The 27,750-nt window shown below is 39.1% G+C and overlaps 1 protein-coding gene across 2 annotated transcripts in view; it reads left to right on the top strand.

Moving 5' to 3' along the window:
- CREB5 (cAMP responsive element binding protein 5) overlaps positions 1 to 27,750 on the top strand; it is a 261,883-nt gene that overhangs the window by 224,212 nt on the left and 9,921 nt on the right. For both annotated transcript variants that reach the window (XM_018575758.1, XM_018575699.1), the window contains 2 exons: positions 6,793 to 7,119; positions 19,119 to 19,346. In XM_018575758.1, coding sequence (XP_018431260.1) covers positions 6,793 to 7,119; positions 19,119 to 19,346 — 555 coding nt within the window. The remainder of the gene's footprint in view (positions 1 to 6,792; positions 7,120 to 19,118; positions 19,347 to 27,750) is intronic.

The following is a 27,750-nucleotide window of genomic DNA, read 5'->3' as shown; positions in this document are numbered from 1 at the left end:
CTTCAGCCACCCACTTCAGCAAAGTGAATGTTGCTAAATAAGGTGAACCTGTGTTCACTTTAAATACCCAATCATATTGTGTAGCACAATGGCTCAGTGGTTAGCACATCTGCCTTGCAGCAGTAGGGGTTCCTGGTTCGCATCCCGGTCAAGGACACAATCTGCAAGGAGTTTGCATGTTCTCCTTGTGCACTCCAAAGACATGCTGGAAGATTATTGGCTCCTGCCTAAATTGGCCCTGGATGTACGCATGTGAGATAGGGAACTTAGACTGTAAGCTTCTTGAGGGCAGGGACTAATGTAAATGTGCTGTGTTAAAAAAAATATTGTTGGTGTTATATGAATGCCTATAAAAAATAAATGTGTGAGGGAAATTACAGGTTTGAAATGTAACAAGTAACTTATGAGAAATAGGGTGACAGTGAAACGGAGCAGGTGTACAAAATCCTCATAGATAGGCAGTTATTAAAGACTAGACATGTGCACCAGCAAAAAATTTGTTTTGTTTTGTTTTGATTCGGATTTTGCTTTATTTCCTTTTTCGGAATTTGGGTCCGAAAGTCAATTCGTTTCGGAATTCGGACGAAATTCGTTAGCGGAAATCCGTACAAAATTTTGTTTTGTTTTCGTTCGTTCGTTGCAGCAAAGTGACATTTAAGTGGGAAAAAAAAGTTTTTTTGTTCTCAAATGTCACTTTGCTGCAACAAATTTTAATCCAAAAAACGAAAGTTCGTCCCAAAAAAATTAATCGGAAATTCGGATTCGTTTGCATTCACTATACCGGTAATTCGTAATTCGGATACATCCGAATCTCCGAATTTACAAAATTGCGTCCGAATTTTGATTCGGAACGGAATGAATCGCACATGTTTATTACAGACATATAGACATACTTAGTCACTCACAGCGACTAAAGCCCATGAGGCAGCACCCAGCATATGACGGTAACTGTAAAAGAAACCGGGGGGGATAAAGGGAGAGGTCGGGGAAAGAGGTGATGGAGGAAGGAGAGGGTGGGGTTGGGGAGCCAGGTTGACCTTTTTTACTAACATTCACTTTGCATACTGAACATTCACTTTTCTAAGTGAGCTTTTACTGCTTTAGTAAATCATCTACATTCTTTGGGTTGGTATTCAATGTATACCACTTAGTATATGATCCTATGTATCTCAAGTGCTGTTTTTTATTTTCAAGTATTTTACATTCACAACAAATTTTTTCTTGCTTATGAAGAAAATAAAGGGATTAAAACATTTTGCAATTTATTTTTGCAAAAGCTGTTTTTCAGAAGTATAACAGTTCTAATCTATTGGCATGTCTTTTGTCACCAAAGGATTCAGCATGTACACTCTCTTTTGGTTTACAGAAGGATAAAGAATAGATTGCAGCTGAGTGACTGTAGCACTATTGGGACTGGGAGAGGTAGATAGAATTTTTTTAACACAATTTAGATCCAAGTCAGCTGGACCACCCTTCCACTGGGGAGAGAGAACTGGGAGTTTCTACACTACACAGTCCTTATTCAAATCACCCCCTTTGACTAAAACCAGCTGCATGTTAGTTTTTTTCTGTGTTATTCTTGGTATGCTAGAATTTAATACATGTTGACATGGCTGTTTATTTCAGTTCTACTTCTATTGTCATTACATGAAGCCCTGAACCACTTTAGCATGGAACAACATTTGTTTTATCTAGTAAAATATTCCTTAAATTATAAAACAGCTGGAACAGGACCATAAATAGCCTACTGACACCTCTGTGGTTTGCATAAGTTATATATAGCTTTACGTACATTATCCTTCATTCCTGTGAAAGATGCACATGTTGGAAATGCAGCAAGTAGAGTTTATAAAAGGCACCACACTAAAACACAGCATTGAGCAGGGTCAGATTTACCATTAGGCAGGGTAGGCACGTGCCTACAGACGTCCTCCATTAAGAGGCTCCGTGCAGGTACCTACTCTACCTAATTCCTGGTGTTGTGTCACGGTACAACACCGGCAATAGCAAGGAGGGTGCATTCCGCAGAAAATGCACCCTTCTGCTCCAAGACTAGTGGCGCCTACAGGAACCGCCGACTAACGCAAACACAAGTGAAGGACCCCGGAACTGCGTAAGGCTGCCCTGTAAAACACCTGTGATGCTGACAGGTGTTTATGGCAGCCTTAACCGACGCCGGGGTCCTTCTCAGCATATGTGAAAGTTGCTGGGTCCTGCAGCAGGAAAGGGTGGCGGCTCAGGCTAAACAGATTTCCATGCATGCCTACAGGTGCCCGAGATGGCAATCGGGCCCTGACATTGAGAACTTTCTCTAAGAATGCAGTGGGAATATGGCTATAGCTGCTATAAATATACACATAAACTGGTCTTTTTAACGATCACTCTTTTAGAATTTACATCTGTGTACCTCTTTGCTTTCATATGGATATATCATAGTGTGTAAATGGCTGGGAAAGGAAACTGTAAACTGATGCACTAGCTCTTGTTTGTTGGTGATCTGAAAAAACTCGACTCCAAAGTCGGCACTGGATTTTATTAAGCTATACTAGGAGAGTGCACTTGGAGGACCTGAAAAAACTAGACAACTTGGTTACTTGTTCCAGGAATGAGAGGGTCACCTATCGGAAACTGTTGTTATAGAGGAAAATAGGGGCCTAAGGAGTTAGAGGGATCATTATATAAATATTGTTTAGGTACGTAAATAAGTACATCTAGCAGGAATGGATAGAGCAATTAAACCACAAGTGCTCACACTCATTGCATAGAATCCAATGCTTATAATGGTGGCAATCCACCACTTCATCATTCAGAAAGCTACCTAAATAAGATTCATAGAGGGATCATCTAACCTATTAAGACTGTCTGTATTGCTCTGATGGCAGTTCCTAGTACCCAGGTAGCAATGATAACTCGCCACAAACTTGTGGTAGGTTAAATTGTAATTCTTGTTAACTTGCTGCTCACATTCCTGGCAAGTTGTAGACTTGCAGAACACTTGCAGCACAAGTTCTAGTTGACACTTTTTGAATTTGTAGCAAATTTGTTTGGCAAGTCTACAGCAAGAGTCCTGCTGGTCTCAGCAAGAGCTCTGCAAGTGTGCAGCACTTTTGCAAAGCACGTTGATCTGTAATACTTTAGCAAGTCATTTTCAAACTTGCAGCTCAATTGCTTGCTATCTGGGTAGATGACACTTTTCTTCCTTGAAGACCTACTTATCTGATTACTCTGACTCCTCTACCTTTGTATGTTCAGGTAACCTAAGGCTACCCCTGGGGTGGAGTATTTTGCTGATGGGAAACTACACATTTGTGCTGTTGTTTACATTAGTGTTGCCCAGCTATTTACTGGAATTAATCTTAAAGTGTATGTTAAGGCAAAACTTTTCTGTGATTTTGAATAGAGTGGCAAAGTGACTTAGTACCCTTGTCAGGTTTTTACTGCTGCCTGTGTCCCCTCTAAGGAGATTCCCCCTTTCTATTTGTTGTGGTGACTATTGTCACCAGGACATTGACCAAATGATGGGAAATCTAAAATTCAAAGGTAATCTTCCAAATTGGACATTTGTCCTGGTAACAGCCGAAGGGGTTTACCTCACGCTACAAAAATTCCCACTAACCTTTTGTTATGTCTTTGGATAGAAAGTAAAGGGAAAATTCTTGATTGGGACACACATGGCAACAAAAAACTTGGCAGGGGCTTTAACCATTCCCTACTCTACCCAGCATGAAAAAAGTTTTCTTAATCATTAGACATACTTTAATCTTTGCAGTGGCTGTTACCTATTGGCTACATCCTTCTTGTTAGTACCTTTATGCTGCCTCTAGTCTATAAATCAGCTGCTCTAAATGCATGGCTTGCCATATAGAAGAACAGTAACAAGATTTCCACCTTTAAAAAATAAAACATTAACAGCTTACTTTTTGGATTTGTGGTTGAAGTGATAATTTAAACACACTTTGTTCTGAATACGGCAGTGCTGCAGTTCCCGTTATTTTCTGTGGATAGGTTTTTGGTTCCTTTTGTTTCCTCACCATACCCTGTGTGCTTGCCTTAGCAATAAGAGAGCTCCTCTATTGTTTCCCCAAAGTGTTGTCTGGCCAGCAAGTTTAATGTCGTATAATCCTCTTTCCTTTATTGCTTTTGGGGTGTATATGTCTTCAGGTAGTAAACTGCATCTTAACTTAATATGTTTTGGAAAGGCCCCTGAGCCACATACTTACTAATACAACTTTACATGCATCTTAATATGTCCCTCTATGGCCATCTCATGTGTTGGCAAGTATGGTGGTCTCCAACGTTGGTAGTTAAAGTAATTTAATATTACAAAAGAGAATATCTAACCTCTATAATTATGCTGAAAAGCAACACAGGGCTCTTATGTTTTGGCAGAGTGTATCAATGCAATTTGAGGTCATTATTTTAACATAATATTGAACATATGGAGCATGTTGAGAGATCAGCAATCAGTCACTTTACAGATTAGGGTTTTCCAGGCCCCCGGTTCACATTCAGGTTACGTTTTATAAACACAGACTGTTTAGAATGCAAGTACAGTAGTCATCTCATTAAGGGGAGATCCAGTTTATTGTGGATAGATTGCTGTGACTCCCTCACTAGATTTCAGCGTTGAGTAATAAATCTCTTGATTGAATTGCTTGAGCTGCCATTACATTAAAAAAAACACAGCGCGGCAAAATGATTAAGGAAAATGGTTTAGTGCAAATTGTAGTAAGCAAATATATTTGCAGCTATTGTAAACATGTAATTTTATACTTCATCAGATGACATAATTAACTCCATCTATAGTAACAACAACACATTATATAAATCAAAACAGTTTCCTAATTTGAAGGATTTGTGGATCTTATATTCATTTTCAAAAGAAAACCTTGAGAGTTTGTTCATAGAGATCATTATGGCAATTGAAAGATCATACCAACTGGCAAACCACATTCTGTATATTATTCTACAAGTTTGCTCCTGTATTTTAATATAATATTCTTTAAACAAACCTTTTTCAGTTACACAAAAGTGTTAAAATATTTTGCCTCATTATCATGTTTTAAGTTTATTCACATTACATAGACACAATGGTGCTGTTTTTTTAAACTACTGCCCAGCGTACAGCAGAGTGAATGCTGATATCACAAAAACATTTGGCCATCTGTTACACTGGGGCTGATTTTATAAATCTTTTGTCCAGCGTAAAACATCTGCGCAAATGACTATACCTTGGTAACACAAACTAGTAACATTTAAAATGACAGTGTAGTACTATCACCAATGGCAACCATATCAAGCAATCATAGAATCATAAAAAAACACTATTTAACATTTTCAAACTTATGCAAACTTAGTGAAATAAGCAGTTTAAAGTGCTGTGCAATCAGTTCCTAAAGTCCACAAGTCCACAACAACATAGGCGCTTGATTCTAAAAGGTGAAATATAGTTCATTTTGCAATGTGCTAACTACACGAAAAAACTCCACCTTACGCCCCCCATCTGATGGATAGACCTAGTGTTGCTCCAAAAAAGAACATATAACAGAACCATAGTGCTCTCCATCTCATAAAACATTTTATTAAAACTACATTTTGAATACGTTTGAAAATGTTAAATGGCAATATTTTTTTATAATTCTATGATTGACTGATTGATGTATTTCACTTTTTTATATGGTTGCCATTGGTGATGGTGCTACACTGTATTTTTTATTTCTATTTTTTATTTATATGTATAGCTTCACCTTGGATTCTGGCAAGGGCTACAAATCGTAATTGATCATACAGGTTATTCATTGCTGACTTCTGGGAGGGAAATGGTTTTTCTCCCTCTCTACTGGGATAGTAAGGGTATCAGATTTTAAGTCCCAAAGAAGAACAAGACTGTTTGGTATAAGTAAAGAGTCTGTACCTGAATATAAGTATCTTGGATCATTAGAGTCGTCTTGGGATCGAAAAGCTTCCATTGCTTCGCTACTGTTGGAAGTGATTGTGAAGCCTAAGATTTGAGCAGTTAAATATTTCTTGTGTCCTTTTGAGGAGACTGATTGCAGACTCATTTGAAGGCAAGGATTTTACACAGTCATCTACACAGAAGTCCTTTTCTATGAATTGATATCTCAACCCATACTCTGTCTTACCTTCTTTGGCAGCAGTCTGTAGATAGCTATGGTACTTTATAATGTATTTGGAGGGATCATTGACTCCAAACCAAAGAGATTTCTGTCCTTCTCTCTAACAAGGAAGCAATAGAAGATTTGATAGATGTCATCTATAAAAGCAGCAGTTTCTCTGTGAAATCATCAGAGCACCCATTCTGAAGTTTGTTATTGTGGACTGGATCTGTCACGAGAACTTTGTTTGAGGAGACACACCAAATGTGGCTCTGGAGTTAAATACTACTGTAACCTTAACTGGGTTTTTTGGGTGATATAATATATATTGTATATATTGACAGCTACCAGCACTCCTCAGAGTCTTTAAGAGTGGTAGCTATTTCTGCTTGACCATTCTCAAATATTTTTTCCATAAAGGAAAGGAAGTGGTCTCTCATCTCTGGCTTTCTTAGGAAATTAAGATATTATATAAAACTCTGTTTGTGTTATGTTATTGTTTAAATTCGCTTATCCATTAATGTGCAAAATCTACACTGAAATAACATTTGACATGTATTATTCAAGAAGCACAGATAAGTGCCTTCCTTTTTTGTAAGGAAATAATAACAGTATATAAATATATGATGAGTTTATGGTATATGATTTTTATAGCATATCTAATTTTTTTTTCTAGAGATTAAAGGCAGCTTTAAGCCATCATCCTGGAGCCATATCTAATGGGAATATGAACTCAATGGGACATATGATGGACATGATGAACTCCCGACAAGAACAGGCGCCACATCATCATATGCACTCACACCCACATCAGCATCAGAACTTGTCACAGCACCATCCGTATTCTCATCAGCAACACCAGCACCCTGCACATCATCCTCACTCCCAGCCCCATCACCAACAAGGCCATCCTCACCACCACTCCCACTCACACCTGCACCCACATCAATCACACCATCAGACGTCAACACATCCTCCCCTGCACAGTGGTGGACAAGCACAGGTAGGTGCCAGTTGTATTTATTATAATTCTTTAATGTATTGTCATGCATGTATATCTGTCAGAGATTTCTTTCTTTTTGAGTGTGTGTGTGTGTGTAAGCTATGTATTCGGTGGAAAATGAAAATTGTAATGAAGCAGTAATTTACCGCCTGGGGAAAATACTTTTTTTTTTTGTGGATGGTGACTGCAACGATTAGTGAGTCATGTACTTAACAATTTTTTGGAAATAGAAAAATCGTTAGTAAACATTACCATGAAGTTGATATATTACTAAAAAAATAAAATGAATCTATGAAATACCCTACTAGTTTTTTTTAGGTCTTGATTGAAGGTAGAAAGCATGGATTTCGTAATATACTGTATCTTTTTAGTGGGAACAGCTACCTTGTGCTGCAGATGCTTGTCTAGTCTCTGTTAATGCTGCCAATACCTTCGTCACCACCTTGGACAGTTGGATTCTGTGTGAAGGGGACTCTGGCTTAACCTCTGCCCCAACTAAACTCAGCAATCATTTTTCCTTATTTGCATCACAAGTAGTGATGATAATCGTTTGAAAGTAAAAATGCTGTGATAAGCATGATGCTTACACATGGAAGGCCTTTTAAAGAGTGTGGAGAAACCTAATCAGAATTTAAATAATTTGCCAGTTCTTGTACACAGATAGGTATTTTAGAAAAGGAAAAAAAAGCATAATTTTTTATCAATCCAAGGTAACCAAGCAGTTTTATTAACCTCGCGGAGGAAATAGATGTCAGCTCTTAAAAAACAGGCCTCTTTTTTCAGAAAAGTTCTGCTTATTGTAAACTGAGTATTGAAAAAGACTGTCAGCACCTGAAGCTAAAACAGAAAGCAGTATTTGTAAAAAAAACGACCAATATTTTTCCTAAGTACATGTTTTAGATTGGAAATAAAATGCCAGCTCTTGGGACTAAAACTGCAATGTATTTTTATAATAACAGGCCATAGTTATTTTATCTCCAGAAAAGTAAATTTTGTACATTGAGATATGAATAAATTGTCAGCTCCTGGATTTAAAACATCAAGATATTTTGTAAAACAAAATCCTGTACTTTTTTAAAAATGCTTATGAATGTACATAGTCAGTTCCTGAACCTAAAAGGATCTTTTAGAAACTGGCTTCTTCTTTTTCTCCAAAAAGTACAGATGTTCATATACTTCCAACATAGCAAATATTTTTTTTTTAAAACAGGTCTCCACTTTTCTTCAAAAATGCCCTTTTCAGCTTAGAAATAAAATGTCAGTTACTGGAGTTTTAACAACATATGCAACAGGCAACGTCATTAAACTTTTAATACACTGGATAGACATAGTCATTAGGACAGTGAACCTGATCACACAGCCAAATTGGTTTAAAACCAAGAACCATTAAATGAGAAGTATTGGGAGAGTAAAGTATACTCCCCCCAATACTTAAGCCAGTGTGTGGCACTGCAGCTGTCATACACCAGCTCTATAAATCGACAGCTGAGCAATAACGTACCGCTGATCATTCAGCACGCAGCTTCTCTCTGCAAGAGAAGGTGACTATCACTCACAGCTCCCCACAGGGATTCCCCCCTCCCCTCTCTGTTCCTCTAACGCTCATTGGAGGGACAGATGGGGGGGGGGAGGGGAGACAGCTGTTTTTGGTTCTAGAGAGGTAGAGCCAGCTGTCAATCAAGCAGTGGGGTGGATCCTGACAATATTGACAGGATCTTTCACGGCTGCAGCGTGGCTCTGCGCTGTTGTCAAATAGCAGGCAGTAGCTAACTTTGGGTCACAGAAGTACATTAGTAAATGTACTAATTTGACCCAAAAGAGGACTAAAGCCAAAAAAAGGTTTGCCTATAGTTCTCTTTTAATGTCGTAGAATGGTCCAGTGAAAGCCCAGACCTCAATTCAACTGAAGATCTAAGATTTGAAAATTGCTGTTTAGCAGTTTTTTTTATCAGTCTGACAGAGCAAGAACATCTAAGTACAGAAACATGAGCAAATGTGCAAAGCTAGTAGAGACTGCAATTGAAGCCAAAGGAGGTTCTTCCAGGTCTAACTCAGGGGGATGAATACTCTCTGTTAAGTACTTTGTTTAGATCAAATTATTATTTGTTTTAGAAAATAAAGAAGAAACACTGGCTTCTCTCGTGTCTATATTTCTTCAACATTTAAACAAAGTTGCCCGACTTTTACTTTTTATAGGGATTACTATGTCATTTGACTCTGAAAGGAAAAATGCTAGAATCACTCCTGATAAACACAGCATGTTACACATTAAAACTTAAAGTTTGCCTAAAAAATAATTATTTTTAGCTTTTAAAATTCCTTCCAAGAGTAGCATGGATAAAGCCCCAGTGTTACACAGGTGTGTGCTTCAAGGACATGTCTATTTGCAGTCAGTGGAAACTAAGAAATGAAAAGTAAACATGATCAGTGACAGATGTTTTCAAGTCATTTGTAGATCTTACCACTGCTTTACTCCGCACAATAATTTGTGTTGGCTTCCAGTATTATCCTTTATTCTCCTTTATTATTACTGAGCATTTTTAACTATATCATACTAAAAACCAACTGCACATACATTTACAGTTTTGGTTGAGCACCAGTGGGATGAACACATAGGGGTCTATTCACGAAGCTGCCGAAGGATCTGGCCGTAGCTTCGGCCGATCCTTCGGCCCCAGGATGGGCCATGCACGGAAGGTAGTTAGGAATAACCCGAACAGCAGTGAGTAGCCTGCTGGAGGTTCGGCTCAGCCGATCAAGATGTTGGATCGGCTGAGTTGAACTCCTTCTGCACTTTGGGTCGGCCATACATGCTGAGCATGTTCGGCCGACCCGAAGCCACACAAAGCAAGCCGATGTACGGCTGATTTAAGCCAATGCACGACTGAAATTTGCAGTACCAGCCTGAAGTGAAAAGCCGAACAGTGTTCGGCTCACTTCACTTCAGATCGGTCATTCACTCGGCTGCCCTCGGCAGCTTCGTGAATAGACCCCATAATCTCATGTCTCTATGAGATAGTGACATTTCCTGCACAGCCGTATCTGTGTTCATGATAACATTTCGTTAGTTATGGTGTTACATTTTCGCCAAACAGTTCACCAATTATTTCTATATTTTTATTACAGAGAATACATGTTTCCCCCACCTTAAACATGTCCAACAAAAACTTTATTTTAGTTTTAAATAGAGCAGGGAAGAGTTACAACACTTAAGGTTTTTAATGCTATCCCTATTCTGCACTGGATAGGGTAATGTCGGAAGCCCCGGGGTAAGGTGAGTATATTTTCTAGCTATTTTCCCTTTGGGTATTTTGTTTTTACAGCATTATTGCAGCAATTTGAGATGGGCAGGCACTATGCAATAAGTGATCCTTGCATTTTAGTGCAAGATCCACTTCAGCCCCTTCATGACTGCCGTGTAGATTGTTATCATGAATAAACTCCTATGGCTGACAGGACATACTGTAGATCTATGGATTGTATTATGCTTGTTCATGTGCCTCCAAGTGTGCAACTGAAAGGTCAGTCTCTTAATGGGGATCAATGTCACAGCCACTGTCAGTGCAGTTCAAAGCTTTCAGTACTTAAAAATAGTTTCTGTAAACCTCCCTCTCCATTCTGTCAGACCAGATTTATCTGTGAAAAAAAAAATGCTTGTACCATTTTTTTTACTAGGGAACCAAAATTAGCTCTAAAGAGTTGTGTAATATTTTTTATACGTGGAATGAATGCAGTGTTTCTTTCCTGTTCACTGAAATGTAGCGAGCTACTTTAAAACCCAGTGGGCTTCATTCACTAAAGAAGTAGATAATTTTCACTTTGAAAAGTTAATGTTAACTTAGCTTAGTAAATAAAATGAAGCTGTGTTCAATTTAAATACCTAATCATGTGCAAGGGACATAAAAAAACTGATTTTTGCTAACAATTGATTGGATGGTTGAAGTGAACACAGCTTCACCCTATTTAGAAACCTAAGCAAGCATTCACTTTGCAAAGTGAACAGCCCCTACGTATTTATTAAATTGGCCTGCATTTAAAGTCTCATCTGCAAAGTACATTTCTGGTTGGCTGTTGTGGATTACTAACATACTGCAAACCTTGTCCATGCAGGGCAAAGCAGCAGGTCCACTTTATCCCCTTTCTTCCAAACAGCACATACTCACCTTCCTTCACTCCCTGCCCTTACAGTGACCCTGTTGCTATATTAAAATGACTCCAAAAAGGCATACCTGTAAAGGTAACTGCAAATAGCTAATTCTGAGAAATTCTGAGAAATTATCCCTGAAGTCCGCTGGGAAAACAATACTTCCTGGAGTGTGAATCTCCGTAGCCCCCCTTGCAATGGGTGGGAGTCAGAGAGGAAGTAGATAGAGCTTCGATGGACCCAGGAGAGCAGAAATGGTTTCCAAGTGGACTTCAGTGGACCATATCTCAGGATGGTAGAGGAGCTCACCACCGTGGCCAGCAAGAGAGGTAAGTATTTACATTCAACTTTTTATGGGCATGCCTTTTCTGGGAAATTTTAATACAGTGACTAGATAAACAGGTGAAACATGAATTTTGTAATATGGCAACTAGATAAACAGAAGGCGAAACATGAATTTTGTATAGTATTCAAAAATATATGTATCACCTTTCAAAAAGAAAACAATAGTTTTCAGCCAAAAAGCAGATTTAATTACTAATTCCAAATTTTGACGTCAAGAGACAGCAATCAATCCCAATTACCTTATTTTCCTTGAAGTAACCATTGCAGGAAAACAGAAGAGCGCATTTAGTTGTAGCTCCTCATGTCTAGGGTGCACTTGTTGTCTGGCTCTATATGTGTAAAAAAAAAAAAGGTGTTTAAATCAGTCTCATAAATGTTCATCTGTGTAGTAAATACATTAAGTAGGAAAACTTTTTTTTGGCTAAAGTTCTAGTCAGACAGCAGATGTGTTACAAACAAGGCTGCAGACACATAAATTACAGACTTCTGAAGTCTCAAGAAATTTCTGCTGCACTCTATGTACAAATTAACAGACTGTCTTTTATGTGACAGCCTCACTGAAATGTTCACATTTGCTGTTTGAGCCTATTCATTTGCAGAGCTCATTATGAAAGATAAAAATCTGAACAGAAGTTACAGGTGCGGATTTCAGCTAAACGGACTGTGCAACAGACATATATTTAAGTGGAGAGAAAAAAAAGTAGTTTAGAGGTGATGATAGGCAGTAGTTCTTTTTTATTTATATAATTGTAGTACTAGTGTTTTCATTTGGATTTATATGTTTTAACTGTTTTTTTGTACATATGATAGTGCCAGAACTGACTTTCTTATTTTCAAAGATGCCTAAAAAATTTTAAGTAATCCCTTTAAAAGAAGTGTCCACTTCTGGCAAGAAAGTATAAAATCACACATCTTGGGGAGGGCTAGTGCTACTGACTGTGGGTTATTGTCCCTGGGCCTTGGAACAGCCAATCGGCATTGGTCTCATGAAAGTAGACTTTTTTCCCCTGGCAGAACTCCATTTCTTAAAGGGTAGCTCCCCTTCTAAGTGAACTATATACATTACGAAGATATTAGCAGAAACCTTTGCAAATTCATAAAGCAGGTTCTGAAGAAAATGCTGTGTGTTTTCTCACAACTTTTCACAAATAGGTGTCTGAATGGGATTGGCTTTAGAAGAAGATGAGCCTTAGAGAGAATATCACCATAAACTAAACTACTATTGCTGTAGATGTCTGAAATTTGACCTGTATCTTAGTGCAAACTTAGGCATAAGCCAATCACAAAAGGCAGAAATTAGATTTCTGGTGGAGTTATGTACACCAGTGGTATCTCAAAATTTTGTATTATTATCCCCATGATCGTTGACCAAAGATGTATGTGGAGGTCTACTATCTATGGGTGCCTACAGGAGATGGCTGGGTGCCACTATTTTTACATTTATTGGTATTTTATTATATCAAACAAAAGAGGTTAACGTATATGAGCCTTTAATTGTAATAAGACACTATTGCTGTGTGGAGCACTCGTTGGACTTTTTATCACTGTGATTGAACACTTATTTGTATGGAATTTTAAGATTAGATATTTATTAATTTATTTTATTTAATATTGTCACCTTTTCTACACTGATGAAGAGATATTTATTGGATATTATAACTTGTTACATTTAAAATATTTGTTAGGGACGATTTATTTATAATAATATTTTTGGGATGCACTTTAATTGACTCTGTAATTGTAAGCAGTTTCGTATATTGGTAGGCTGTGCACTTTCTATATATATTTGATATTGCACTTTATAGTACAGCAGCTTCCTGCACCCATACTAGATTCAGTCACCCATAGCGCGGAATAATATTTATACATAACGTATGTGTAAAGCCCAGACATATGTTTTAAAACAGTGATGTACCTCTGTCAAGTCTTTATTATGACCCGTATTGCTGTGAGATTCACTATTTTTGTTCTGCTGACTATTGTCCCTGAAAGTGAGGGAAAATTCAACATTTTGAGGGAAATAGTTAGGAATAGAGGGGTAATTTTCCAATTAATACACTTGTTCTGGTGATGAGGATTTTCCTTACTTTGCAGAGATTTACTCTCGCTTTCTGTTGTGTTTCCAGGACGGAAAGTAAAAAGAAAATGTCCCCATCCCCAAAATCTGACATGGGTTTTACCCTTACCCTACTCTATTCAAAACTTAAAATTAGTTTTAGCCTGAGATACACTTTAACATAAGCTTGAAAATAAATGTCAGCTATCATGATGTAACTAACTTGGGGACATTTAAATATGTAGCATCTCAAACTGATGTCAAAAGCAAGTTGCATTTACCCATCGGCACAACCCTAAAGCCATTAGACAGAGGCCCTTGGCCTGTTTTTAGATTATGATCTAAGCATAGTCAATCAAAAAGCTCCATTTGAAACTTCCCTTAGCCGAGGCTCCCTGTCAAGAATAATTGAGGTGACAGTAGCCATGCTTTTGAGAGTTTTCCATGTGCTCAGACCGGTATAACTGTATAGCATAGATATATCCATCCCCAGTTAGTACTGTACAATAGCAGTAAAATATTTAGACAAGATGCTATGAATGTTCAGTTCCAGTTTTGATCGTTTTTACATAATACTGAGCATTTACCAGATTAACTCTATGAGTAGCTTAGTAGACTCCTTGGGGGTGATTTACTAAAGGCAAATAGGCTGTTCACTTTACAGGGGAATTTTTCCTTAGCTTAGTGAATGTGATGAAAATGTACCTTGCAAAGAATACCTAATCACGTGTAAAGAAAATTTAAAAAAAACAGTATTTTTTCTTGCACATGATTGGATGATGAGAGTCAGCATAGGTTCACCTCATTCATTAAGATATGGGAAAATTCTTTTGCAAAGTGAAAAGTGAAGTTTTGCCTTTAGTAAACCATCCCCATTGAATAGAAAGTGAAGGTGTGGAGGCTGATTTAACTAAGGGAGTTGGGAATTCTTAACATGATAAATTGTGTAAATATTCATTGTATTGATCCAGCTGTGTGAAAAGCACATTCCTGTTTATTTATTTTATCTGCACATGATTGAAAAATCAAAGTGGAGATAAATTCTCAACTCTATCAGTAAATCAGCCCAATTGTACAGCTAGTTGCTTGCTTGATACCATCATTTTACTTAAGTAACACATATATGGTATTTCCATCACCCTTCTTTTCATGTGTCATTACACTAATCCGTTCGTGCGTGTACTGCGTGCACATTAGATTATCAATGTTTGACTTATTATTATTACAAAGTGTTTCACTCTTTCAAGTATATCTAAAGCCGAAATTTTGTGGAAGTGTAAAAGCGCGGTGAATTTTTTATTGCTGAATAAAAGGAGGTTTGGGGCACTAGACCGCTGTTTCTAAAAACCCAGGTTTAGTGACTAGAAGATCTACATATCAGACACCTCTGCAAGGAGTAAGGGCTGTGGTATGTCTTATCTAGACTGGTGTGTGGTGAGGAAAGAGCCAAACTCGTTTATTAGACTGCAACCTAAACTGGCGTTTGCAGCAGATCCTTTAACATGAATCTTTTTCCTCAGTAAGATGAGTCCACAGAGATCACTCCATATTGCTCAAAATCTAGTATCTCTTCCTGAAGAAATTTTCAACCCTGATGAAGGGAGGCCTTTCGAGCCCTGGAAAACTGATTTACTGGACTTTACAAAGTGTTGCACTTTCCTCATCACACACCAGGTTTTTTTTTGTTGTCTGTGTATCTTTGTGGAAGATTCACCCTCTTTATCTTTCTTTTGTCTCCAAGACAGAAAGTAATGGGAAATCCAACATTTTGCAGCTGTCACTGGAACAGGAGATGAGGGGAAATCTTCCAAAAGGGACACTTGTTCCAGTGACAACTGTCTAAGTTGGAATTCATCCACTTCCTCCTGTGTTATTCCTTGAACAGGAAGTGAAAAGAAACATCCCAAAGCGAAACAGACAGCAAAAAAAATAAAAAATTAACAGTGGTTTTAACCATTCCCTATATTATTCAAAACAAAATAAGGAGTGCCTTAAGTTATCCATGAATACTGCTAGCTTCTGGCTGCCAATATATGTGAGATTTTCTAAAGTGTTTGTGAAGGAGAGCAGAGCCATAACAGGTGATAAAAAAAATCCATGAGAAAAAAATACAGATTCATTACAAATAAAAGCCTTCAGCAGTTTAATAGACATTTAAAAAGAAAAATTACAACTCCACACTTAAGCATTTATTTGTATGTGAACGTAATTTTATGGTGAGAAAAACTGATACACACCAGTACATACATATTAGTAAATTGCCCCCTTAGCCTTCTTGACTCTAATAGAAAAATGACAGTTGGCATCTGGTTTTTATGATCAACACCTCAGACCCTAATTTGCTGGTTTAACATGTCAGTATAGCGTGACAGATGTAGAAACAACAAAAGCTAATCAAACTCCATTTGTCATTGTTCTGAGGAAGACTAGAACAAAAATACTAATCCTTCTTAGAATTCCCTCAAGAGCAATGCACAGTAATAGGTGGAATCATGTAAGCAATGGACAGGATTACAGCATTTTTCTTTCCTGAATCAATAAAAGAGTAACTAAGAGTGTTATGTTCTAATTAAAGTTGAAATCTAGGCAGATATAACATCAAGTATGCTGTCTGTCCAAAAAAAGACACACTCTAACATTTTTTCGGACCGCTTTTAACATTGATTATGTCACACATTTGTCATGACAACATTTTGATAAGCGTTTGCAATGTCACAACATTTATTTCCATCCAGAGTTGCATTAAAGGGTAATTCCACTTTCCCAGATGAATTTGGGAAAATGGAATTACCCCCTCCAATCTGGCCTCCTCTTTCCCATCAGCTATCTCCCCATTCACACCTACTACATTACCACATGCGCTGTATGCGCATGCAACAGTGTGAATCAGCAACAGTATGCCTCCATGCCCTTTGTATATTGCCATTACAGGGTAAGAAGTTCAGGTTGTGGTAGATATACTGTAGGTGTGACAGGCTCATTACTGACCATGCACAAAACATGTTTAATCTCCTATAAATCTATCAACAACTTAGGAAGAGCAGTGGTGGTCAGCTTACAAGGTACAGAGGTCCTCAACCATGGCCCCTGACATCACCAAGTGGCCACACATAATAATATATATATGTGTATATATATAGCTACTGAGAAATGTAAGAGACTTGGACATCTTCTGAAAAATGGTCAAATACTGCGGATGTGCTACAGCAGTGGTTGCAGCCTAGAGACAGGCTGCAATCAACAGTTAGGGACAGGAAACATGTTGCTTCAGATTGCTAGAGCCTACTGCCATGACAGCCCCTTTACAAACCATTTAGGGAACTTCTACGGGACCCGGGACCATGGCAATAATTTCAGAATGGAGATCGGAGAGCAAACCGGAGAATGTCTGTTCTCCGATCTGGTCTGTGATCAGTGACACAGGAGCACTGTATTCACAGGACTTCCTGTGTCAGCTGTCACAACCTGAGCTGTACAGAAGATAGAGCACAATGCTGTGCCGGATTTTCTATACTGGAGGGCAGGCTCATAAAGAGAGCCTGTCACCCCTGAATGACATCACATAGGGGCTTGTTATTCCATGTGTGATATCAATAAAGTTAAGTTTAAAAAAGTGATAAAAAAAATGCAAAATAATAAAATAAAAAAGGTTAAAAAAAGTTATACAAATGTAAAAACAATACTAAATTAAATAAAAATTTAAAAAAGTTATAAAAAGGTAAAGAAAAAAAAGTGATAAAAAGTGATGTCCCTTTAAACCCTCGCAGTCCGCCCACCGTAAAATTACGGGCAGATGGCGGATCCTTCCTGGCGGGGTCACGTAAATGTACGTTTTTTTTTCTGCTAGCGGGCGCGCACGAGCAGAAACCTGCCGGGAAGGATAACAGCCATTACCGGCTGTCTCATACAAGCATGTCGCATACAAGCACTTGTATAACCCTAAAATGTGTGTTACCTATGGGGTCCATAGGTAACATTAGGGGTCTTGGGGACCCCTGATGTTTCCATTAAGAGGACCTGTCGTTTTTCTCTAGCTTTTTAGCCCCCAATGTGATAGCAATCAAGTTAAGTGTAAAAGATAAGTTTAAAAAAAATAAAAGTTAAAAAAAGTTTTAAAAAGAAATAAATTAAAGTCTCATATTAAAAAAGAAAACAAAACACCCCAAAAAGTTTTAAGGCCCCCGCACGCACGCACTTATACACGTGGGGCGCGCCTATGTGCAAAAACAACGATTGTGTCGCACATGTAACATATCGCCGCAAGAGCAATAATTCTAGGCCCATCAATTACTGAAAACACTAAACTGATGAGCGGTAAAAGCTTTTAAAGCGTCGCCTATGGCCAATTTTAGGCATGGTAGTTTTTTGCGATTTTGTGGGCGCACGCAATTTTAAAGCTTGACATGTTTGGTGTCTATTTACCCGACTTGACCCCGTCTTTTATATTTTACCAAAAATAATACATGTTTTTTAACATAACGTAGGGGAAACATTTTTTTTCCAAAAGTTATGGTCCTTTTTTCGTTATATAGTAAAAAATAAAACCCCCAGTGGTGATTAAATACCACCAAAAGAAAGCTCTATCTGTCCATAAAAATTGGTATAAAATTAATTTCAGTACAGCGTTGCATGACGGAATACATGTCGGTCAAAGTACTGCAGTGCTAAATACTGAAAAATTGTCTGGGCAGGAAGGCGGTTTAACACCCCGGTCAGCAAGTGGTTAAGAAAAAGTATTAATAATTGGTATCGGCAAGTACCAGAGCGAAAGTACTTGGTCTTGAAAAAAATGGTGTCGGGACATCCCTAATTTATCCTATTACCACTACTAACTGTTCAAAGACCACTCAAAAAGTACTAAAGGACCACATGTGGCCCATGGGCCACAGATTAGGCACCAGGGATGTACATAAAGGCCAAATCAATTGGATATGCATTGAATGGATTGATTAGGTTGACCCTCATATTACATAGTTTTGGTAAATCTAAAGGAGATTGTTCATAGATTCTACGATCATAGTATTAACTGTATGGCCATTTCAAATGGGCACCAAACTGCTCTTCAGAATAATGCCCTTACAAATGCCATGGTGGTATTAAAGGCAGGGGTTATGCATCACTTTTCAGAAAATGTACAAAATACAAAAACAGAAAAAGAAGGCAGCATATATCCAATTTTTACCAGCTAATGTTCAGCAAAATGACAGGTGCACTTTTTAAAGAATATGATCTTGTACTATTACCATTATCACAGTCCCTTCAACATTTATCCAAATACCTCTGTATATGTTTACATTTCAGACAGACATGTTTCTTTCAGTGTGAATGCCTAAGAAATACAGAATGGTTATTCAATGAAATTAGAGTTTTGCTTTTGGCTAACGTTGCTACCACATTTGACATGTGTGTTTTTTAGTGGTCTAGAGAGTCAATAAGCTTTTCTTCTTGGTCCAGCTCTCACCAGCAGCACAGCAAATGCAGCCCTCTCAGACAATACAGCCCCCTCAGCCGACGGGAGGCCGACGCAGGCGGGTGGTGGATGAGGATCCAGACGAGAGGCGGCGAAAGTTTCTGGAAAGGAACCGAGCAGCTGCCACACGGTGCAGACAGAAAAGGAAGGTCTGGGTGATATCACTGGAAAAGAAAGCAGAGGAACTCACCCAGACAAACATGCAGCTTCAGGTGTGTACTGTACAGCTTCACAAAGCCACTGTTTATAGTCCAGCATTTTCTCTTCACGTCCATCATACACAACCAAGGCACATTACATTAATAACCAAAACACAGACATAATCTGCTCTCGCAGATGACTGAGGTCCTTCTTGTGTAAACACTTCGTGTCAAAGGATGCCAAAGGACTTGAGCATGCACTTGCTTCAAAGAAATCTTTACAAAGCAAGTCCCTGTATCTTGTTCAAGATATAGTGCTGGTTTCATTTTTAGCACTTAAAAAAAAAACTGTGATTGTACATGCAGCAGTTCACCAATTAGATATTAAACTGTGTTTACTCCAACTTTGGAATATGTCTACAATAGCACTATAAAATCCGCCCAGGTAGCAGCCATGTTGATTTACTATCTGCAGTTTCCATTTATAGGTCTGACTCTATGCATCAAATTCTCTGCAGAGGTGTTTGTTGAAGAAGTATTGGGAGGGTAAAATATACTCTTCCCAATACTTAGAGCCTGTATGGGCTCTACAGAACGAGAAGTGAGCGATCATGAACCATGGATCCTTAAAGTGACATTAAACCCTCAGATTTTTTAACATAAACCAATACTGTAATGTGTGCCTTACTATAATCCATGGTTGTTTCCCTTCTCTTTGCTGCTCTTCCTTTTAAATCCTCATGTCTTCTCATGCCCTGCAGAACTCTCCTTTGCAGCTCAGGGCCTCTTCCTGTAGTGCTGGCTCAGGTTACAAGCCTATAGAAACTAATACACAGACACCGTGTATCCATTCCTGAGACAAGGCAGTCTGCTGCAAAACAGAAGTTCTGCAGAGCACGAGAACAGATACAGATTTTAAAAGGAAGAGCAGCAAAAAGAAGGGAAACAACCATGGATTACAGTAAGGCACACATTACAGTATTGTTTTATGTTAAAAAATCTGAGGGTTTAATGTCACTTTAAGCTCACGGTCTTCTTCTCTGTTCTGCCAGCTCTCATTGGAGGGACAGAAGGGGAGGGGACGGGCACAGCAGGCTCTGGCTCTAGAGAGGCAGAGTTAGCTGTCAGTCAGGCATCTGCGTGGATCACAACAAAATTTGGGCAGCACAGTGGCATCGTGGTTAGCGCTTTTGCCCTGTAGCACTGGGGGTCCCTGGTTCGAATCTCAGCAAGGTCACTATCTACATGTTCTCCCTGTGCTTCTGTGGGTTTCCTCCTGTTACTACTCTTGTTTCCTCCCACACTCCAAAGACATGCTGGAAGGTTAATTGGGAGATAGGGACCTTAGATTGTAAGCTCCTTGAAGGCAGGGGCTGGTGTGAATGTGTAAATTATTGACAATATAGCAATAGTAATACAAATTGTTGACAATCTTCTCAGCTGCAGGGCAGCTCTGCACTGTCAGCATATAGTGGGTATTAGCCCACTAGATGCAGACTTTGGGTCACAGCACTACATTAGTGAATGCACTTCTGTGACCCAAAAGAAAGTAGACCCAAAAAAAGTTTGGCCATATTTCTCTTTTAATTCTGCATTGTCTCAGTCTACTTTACAACATTGACAATTTAAGATTTATTAAATCCATTTCATGTTGGTCTGTTGTCTAAGTGTTTATTTTTAAGTCATATATACTTAATACAAGTTAAACTTTATTTCACCCCAAAACAAAGTGATATATATTTCAGCTTACCAGTCCTTATCAAGCTAAATATATTTTCTGCAAGTATAGAAAATACCTGTTGATCTTGCCATAAATCTGGAGTCCTTGTAAATTCATGTGCTCCAAAACAATGTTATCAGCTTTTCCAGCCATCTTTTGTGGACTACAAAACAAATTTCTCTATGTGCCTGTAGCACTAATCAGGAGAGGAGTCTAGGGTGACAACGCAGCTCCTCAATAGATACAGTGCAGCGAGTGAGTGTTGTCACCCTAGAAAGTTTGTTGCTAGTAGACCCATTAGGTATTGAGTCGAATCACGCAGGACCCGACGTGTGGGGTGATTATTGGGGGAATATTGGGGGATTCCCGGGATACAAAGCAAAGTGTGTAGGCCATGTGTTATGTCCTTTGAATCCACAGACAGAGCCTGGCCGCAGAACGGCCTCTGGTCTGCCAGTCAAAGAGAAGAACACCAGCTTGCAAAGGTCCTGGGAGGTGGAGACCTGAGGGGCAAGGGATGAGCATTTAGCCTCACCCCACCACCACCACCACGTGTCTTTTGTTCAGGGGAGGACGCTCGCTTTGGTGGGAATCCGAAGATGTGTACTGGGGCATGGGCAACTTGTGTCCAGACCCCTGCTGTCAAGTGTCCAGTACCCTGCTGTCAAGAGCACAGCAGGGCTCCTGTGCTCTGAAGACTGCTTGCTGTAAAAGACAGGAGGACAGGGGGAGGGGGGTCCTAGAGGGAGAGCACTGTGGGTCTCCTCTGTGTAAAGCCAAGAAGATTTGCAGATGACCCCTTTGATCTGCTGGCTCTGTGCCAGAGATCAAAGCCCAGGCTGCTGTAGCCAGTAGGGGAGGCTGGAAGCCAGGACGGGGGAACCCACAAGGAGCTGGGGAGGATTTGGAAGCAGAAAGAGGGGCTCAGGGCTGCAAGGAGGTCCCTTTTCCACAGGTACCAATAAAAAAATAGGAGTAAAGGAGAAAACTAACGCACCCAGCACATCTAAAGCCCATGACACTCTGCACGCAAAGCTGTGCAGAGCGAAGCAAGGCTGTCCGGCATGGAGCTTTGCATGCAGTGTGTGAGCTGAGTGCAGTGCATGTTTATATGCGCAAGCCGATTGGCTGCAGATTACATTTTTCATCTCGGCACGCTCAGCTATGCAAGCTCTTGCAAGCTGACGTTTTGGGGGGAAAATTACATGACACACTGCTCGCTCCACGATGCTTCGCATGCAGTGTGTCGCAGCCTTTATGCAGCCAGAACTGGTAAGCTGCAATATAGTAAAAAAAAAATGTTGGGAGTTTAGATACACTTTAAATGTTATTGAAACATGATAACTTAGTATATACAGTATGACAATGTGTGTGTGCGTATATATATGTATATATATATATATATATATATATATACACACACATATATATACACACCACAGTATATATATAAATTGGTGTTTTGGCTTTTTGGTAATTTATATAAATTGTTGAGCTTTTTGCTTTAATACAATGTCAATCAAGCAGGCTGTAAATAAGGTTTGTTGAAACTTAAATGGCAGGCTGCAGAGGGGGACACTACGAGTCTGATGCACAGTATCACAATATACAGTATACTGATATACAGTATACAAAGTATGGTAAAAGTAACATTTGTTGTTGCCCATTGCCATTTCCTTGATTTGTTTTAAAACTGTCAAAATGACACTGAAACTGGAACTAATTGGTTGCTACAGGCAACAAGAAATTATAGCTTTACTAGGCTTTTTATACAGTACATTGAGGGGAATTTACTAAGACTGGAGCAGATAAAATCTGGAGCAGCAGTGTTTGGCAACCAATCAGCTTCTAGCTTAGATGAACAAGTTAGAAGCTGATTGGTTACAATGCACAACTGCATCAGATTCTGTCTGCTCTAGTTTTAGTAAATTTCCCCCATTGCTCCCTCATTCTTTAAAGAGATTGTGTAACCAAGTTAACCAATTGCAGGTACAATCACCGAAAAATCGTGTATTGTTAATGCTTGCTTGTAGCATTTTTAATTTGACTTTTTATTCATTTGCAATGTTCCCTTGAACTTGGTAGAAAACTTGACATTTCCAAGAAGAGTCAATTCTCTACCACATTCCCCTCCCTCCTTGAACATCATAGACCTCTCCTCTTCTGGGAGTGTCTAATTACTGTCTGGAGTAGCCCAGCTCATCCGCCTCTTCCTTCTCCTCCTTACATAACCTTTTATGTAGCTGTGGCGATGAGAGGAGGCGAGTGACTTAAAAGGGAGTGACTTGAAAGGTCTGCTGGGGCTACTGACTCACATTCAAGATGGTGGTCCCCAGCAGCAATCTCAGGTCTTTTGGATGTCTACAAAGGAGAGGCTTTTAAAGGTAAATAACATGTACACTGAGTGGCCAGTTTATTATGACCACCTGACTATTGTATGCAAATTAGCTACACATTTCGTGCTGAAGTTGCTAGAGGGCCAGACCATTATAAATAGGGAAGCAGGTTGTTTACCACGACAGTAGAAGTGATTTTTTCTGAAGATATGGGTAAACAACGCGATTTAACAGCCTTTGAACGTGGGATGATTGTTGGCACTTGGAGCCATGGAGCGAGTATCAATAAAACAGCAGAATTCGTTAAATGTTCAAGAGGGGCTCATTGGTAAAGTGTTTAAAGACTGGACTGTCAGCCGAAAATCTGGGTCTGAACGTGCGAATTGTGGCCCTCAGCGACTAGTCAATGTTAGGGCAGAATGGAGAATGGCAAGACTGGTACAAGACAACAGAAGGGCAACAGTGCAGTGTCAGATTCCTCGTATCACCTTTCAACATCTCGTGGAGTCACGAGGCGGCCCAACGAAGTCATCTCATGGAGTTATCTCATGGCCCAACGAAGTACTGATGGGGTGGTCATAATAATCTGGCCACTCAGTGTATACATTACATTAAATACACATAAAATTATGGCAAGAGTTTAGTTGAAATGCATGGTCTGCTGACAGGGTCTCTTTAAGGCAAAGCAGAATAAAGAGTGAGACAGTATGATTTACTTTTGTACTGCATGTATGGTAATGTGATTCTGTATATGTATATGAGAGGTGTATACAGTAACTGCATGTAATGTATGATAGATAGATAGATAGATAGATAGATAGATAGATAGATAGATAGATAATGCATAGATAGATAGATAGATAGATAGATAGATAGATAGATAATGCATAGATAGATAGATAGATAGATAGATAATGCATAGATAGATAGATAGATAGATAGATAGATAATGCATAGATAGATAGATAGATAGATAGATAGATAGATAGATAGATAGATAATGCATAGATAGATAGATAGATAGATAGATAGATAGATAGATAGATAAATAATGCATAGATAGATAGATAGATAGATAGATAGATAGATAGATAGATAGATAATGCATAGATAGATAGATAGATAGATAGATAGATAGATAGATAGATAATGCATAGATAGATAGATAGATAGATAGATAGATAGATAGATAGATAGATAATGCATAGATAGATAGATAGATAGATAGATAGATAGATAGATAGATAATGCATAGATAGATAGATAGATAGATAGATAGATAGATAGATAGATAGATAATGCATAGATAGATAGATAGATAGATAGATAGATAGATAGATAGATAATGCATAGATAGATAGATAGATAGATAGATAGATAGATAGATAGATAATGCATAGATAGATAGATAGATAGATAGATAGATAGATAGGTGTTGTTCTGTGTGCTACAATGTTTTATCAGCTTCTATGCCAATAATCATATAATAGAAATAGTAAGTAGATAGATAGATAGCATTCACAATCAGCATAATTTCCAGAGAAAAGTCCCCCCACTCAATAGGGTCAGATTACTATGATTCTAACCATAAGGTGCACGTTTATCTCCCATGTCACTTAGAAGTGTATGGTAAATGCACACAAATCTTGAAAACGACTTCAAAACCAAATGGGCCTGAGGTTATATATGTACATGTGCATATGCATCCTATTACAGGACACTTGGTTTCAATTCACACATGGGCAAGTTTAGAGATGCTTTAGCTTTATTTAAAAGGTTATAATGTCACAGTTTATGCAGAGGTTAGAAATACAGGCCATGAAAGAATATATGTCAGCACTGTGCCCCAAGGTAAGATACTATCTCCCCCTCTTTTATATTTAAGTGCTAAAGTGGAAAGGTTAAGAATATTAACAATTGCCATATGCACCTGAAAGATGTCAAGCTACGTGAAACCGATTGCTTAAGAGAACGCTCATTCACCCAAGTAGGGGCAGCACGGAACAAAAATAGCTTTACATTCTAGAGCAGTGGTTCTCCACATTTGTCCTTGGTCATTAAGTCATGACCCAAGTCGCACTGCAAAGGAATGCACAGCATTGCGGTACCGTGCATTCAGGTGCAGGCAATCGAACTGTGGGTGGGAGGTTCGTTTGGGGTGCCATTCAAATGAATGGCAATGCAACACACCTGCCACCCCAGAACACGTGGTAGGTCCACCAAGTCTCCCTACCTTACAAGAACTGGAGTGGATCTTCAGCCTGGGGTCCAGTTTGGGCTGCTGTGATGTAGCTCCATTCATATGTGCATCGCTTGTATAGCTCCCTTGTGCACCTTGTAGCGGTGCCGGGAGCCAGAATGTGATGTCACTCTGGTCCAGGCACCTCTATAGGACACATGTAAGCAATGCACATATGGATGGAACTCCCTCGTGGCCATAGCCCCATCCCATCCCACCTGAAGCTGACACCCGGCATATTTTGTATGGCCACTTGGCGAGAGAACTGACAGTGCTGCACTAGGGGGAGGCTGAGGAGCCTCTCACCTAGAAAAGTGGAAGATATGCAGCGACCCACTTTTGGGTCACGACCCACCAGTTGAGAACCAAGGTTCTAGAGCATCTTCTTTTTTGAAGTGTATATTATTTATAATGGTTGTGGGATTTTTTAATACTATTTTGTGTAGAAAAATATATTTTTTATAAAGGGGGACTATGTGGCAACTGTTTCACATGCTAGTAGATTTTTGATTCTCTGCACTAGGTTGTGTCATCCAGACACCCCTGCCTGACTGCAACCACCACTGCAGCTGTATGTTGCAGAACACCCTTCAAACATGCTGATTGGATAATGTTAACAAAGCAGCACAGTGATGCATCTTCACTGGGCTCTTCCCCGCTGTCAGCACGTTGTCTGCCAGTCTATGTGCACTGCAGCAGAGGCTTACTGTGCCAGCAAGATCAAATGTGGGCAGTGTCTGCACATAACCTGTTCTCTTCAAAAGTAGCCTTTCTGAACCAGGGTACCCTGGGGTGCCTTCTGGCTTTGTCAGGGGTACCTTCTAATGTTTGCTGATGGGAAGGTGTGGGGCTCCTGATGGGAAGGTGTGGGGCTCCTGATGTGAAAGAGGAAACTCCATGTCGACTTTTTTTTCTTTTTTGCTTGGGGTCCACTCTTAAAATCTGTACCAGACCCCTGTCTATGGTCTAGGCCCCTCATAAGGCTTTGGTTTCGATTTTTCAAAGTGGACCACTTCTCGTTTTTTTTACATTAACATTTTTTGCATTTTAGATTCGGTTGCCTTGAGATTTTCCTTCCTTTAAAAGGTGCCATGGCTGAAAAAAAGGTTGAGAAACGCTGTTCTATGGTATTTAACCTCCCTGGCGGTATGATTATGCAGGATTTTAGCATGCCAAAGCGGTACATTGTTTTTCATGCCAATTTGTTGTTTTATATTGTAGGCCTGTAATTCTTAGTAAATCTTCGGAATTAGAAACCGAAAGCCGAATGCCGGCATCGGCCAGGCGCACACAGCAGAGGACACCGCGGGCTTGCAGGGACAAGGTAAGTGACACTCGGGAATACCGCCAGGGAGGTTAAAGAATTGTAAACCCAAATATTGTCTTCAGACCACAAGTTGGTATGTTGACCTGCTCTCTTACAAACCTTTCTCTGGGTCCATCATGTTAACGAAAGATCTCACTGACCAACTGTGATATGAGGACAGAAGGAAGCAGCAGGTCAAAGCACAGACAGCAATGTATGTAAAAATACTGTTTTTTCATTTTCCTTGCTCGTGATTGGGTATTCTCTGCAATGTGAAATTTCCCCACATTCACTAAGCTAAGGGAAACTTCCCTTGCTAGGTGAACAGACTATTTGCCTTTAGTAAATCAACCCTATTTACAGAAACTGCAACAAAGCTGTGTATAGCATTTATAAACTGTATGTTAGAGTGTGGGCCTGAACAACCTGTGACAAGCATATAGTACATCATCAGAAGCAGGTAGAGCTCATTAACTAGAATATGATGCTGCTTTTATCATTTTAGGTCTCTTCCAAGGCTAAGGATAAAAAAAGCAGCCTTGAATTTTAATAAATGCTTTCTACCTTTCAAAACCTGATATTATCTCACATTCTGGCAAATTACATGTGTTCTAGTTAGCAAGTTTTAAAAACAATAATTATCTAGACTCCCGTTGAATATGAATTTGTAAGTAATTCTATTGTTTAACTGTCTTGGGTTGTAATTTAAGACATAGACTGTATTAGCCTAATTAACATGTTGTAGCATGAAAAACTGTGGTTAACTGTAACTGAAGATTGGGACTCTTGAAAATAGTCTTGAAATATTTATTATTGGTTAAAAACAGGTTAATTTCGTAGGCCAACATGGTGAAGTCAAGGTATTTCAGGTGATT

Source organism: Nanorana parkeri, unplaced genomic scaffold (assembly GCF_000935625.1).
Source record: "Nanorana parkeri isolate BGI_ZX_2015 unplaced genomic scaffold, ASM93562v1 scaffold4, whole genome shotgun sequence".
In the NCBI taxonomy this organism is placed as follows: Eukaryota; Metazoa; Chordata; class Amphibia; order Anura; family Dicroglossidae; genus Nanorana; species Nanorana parkeri.
This window is presented reverse-complemented; position numbering and strand designations above follow the sequence as displayed.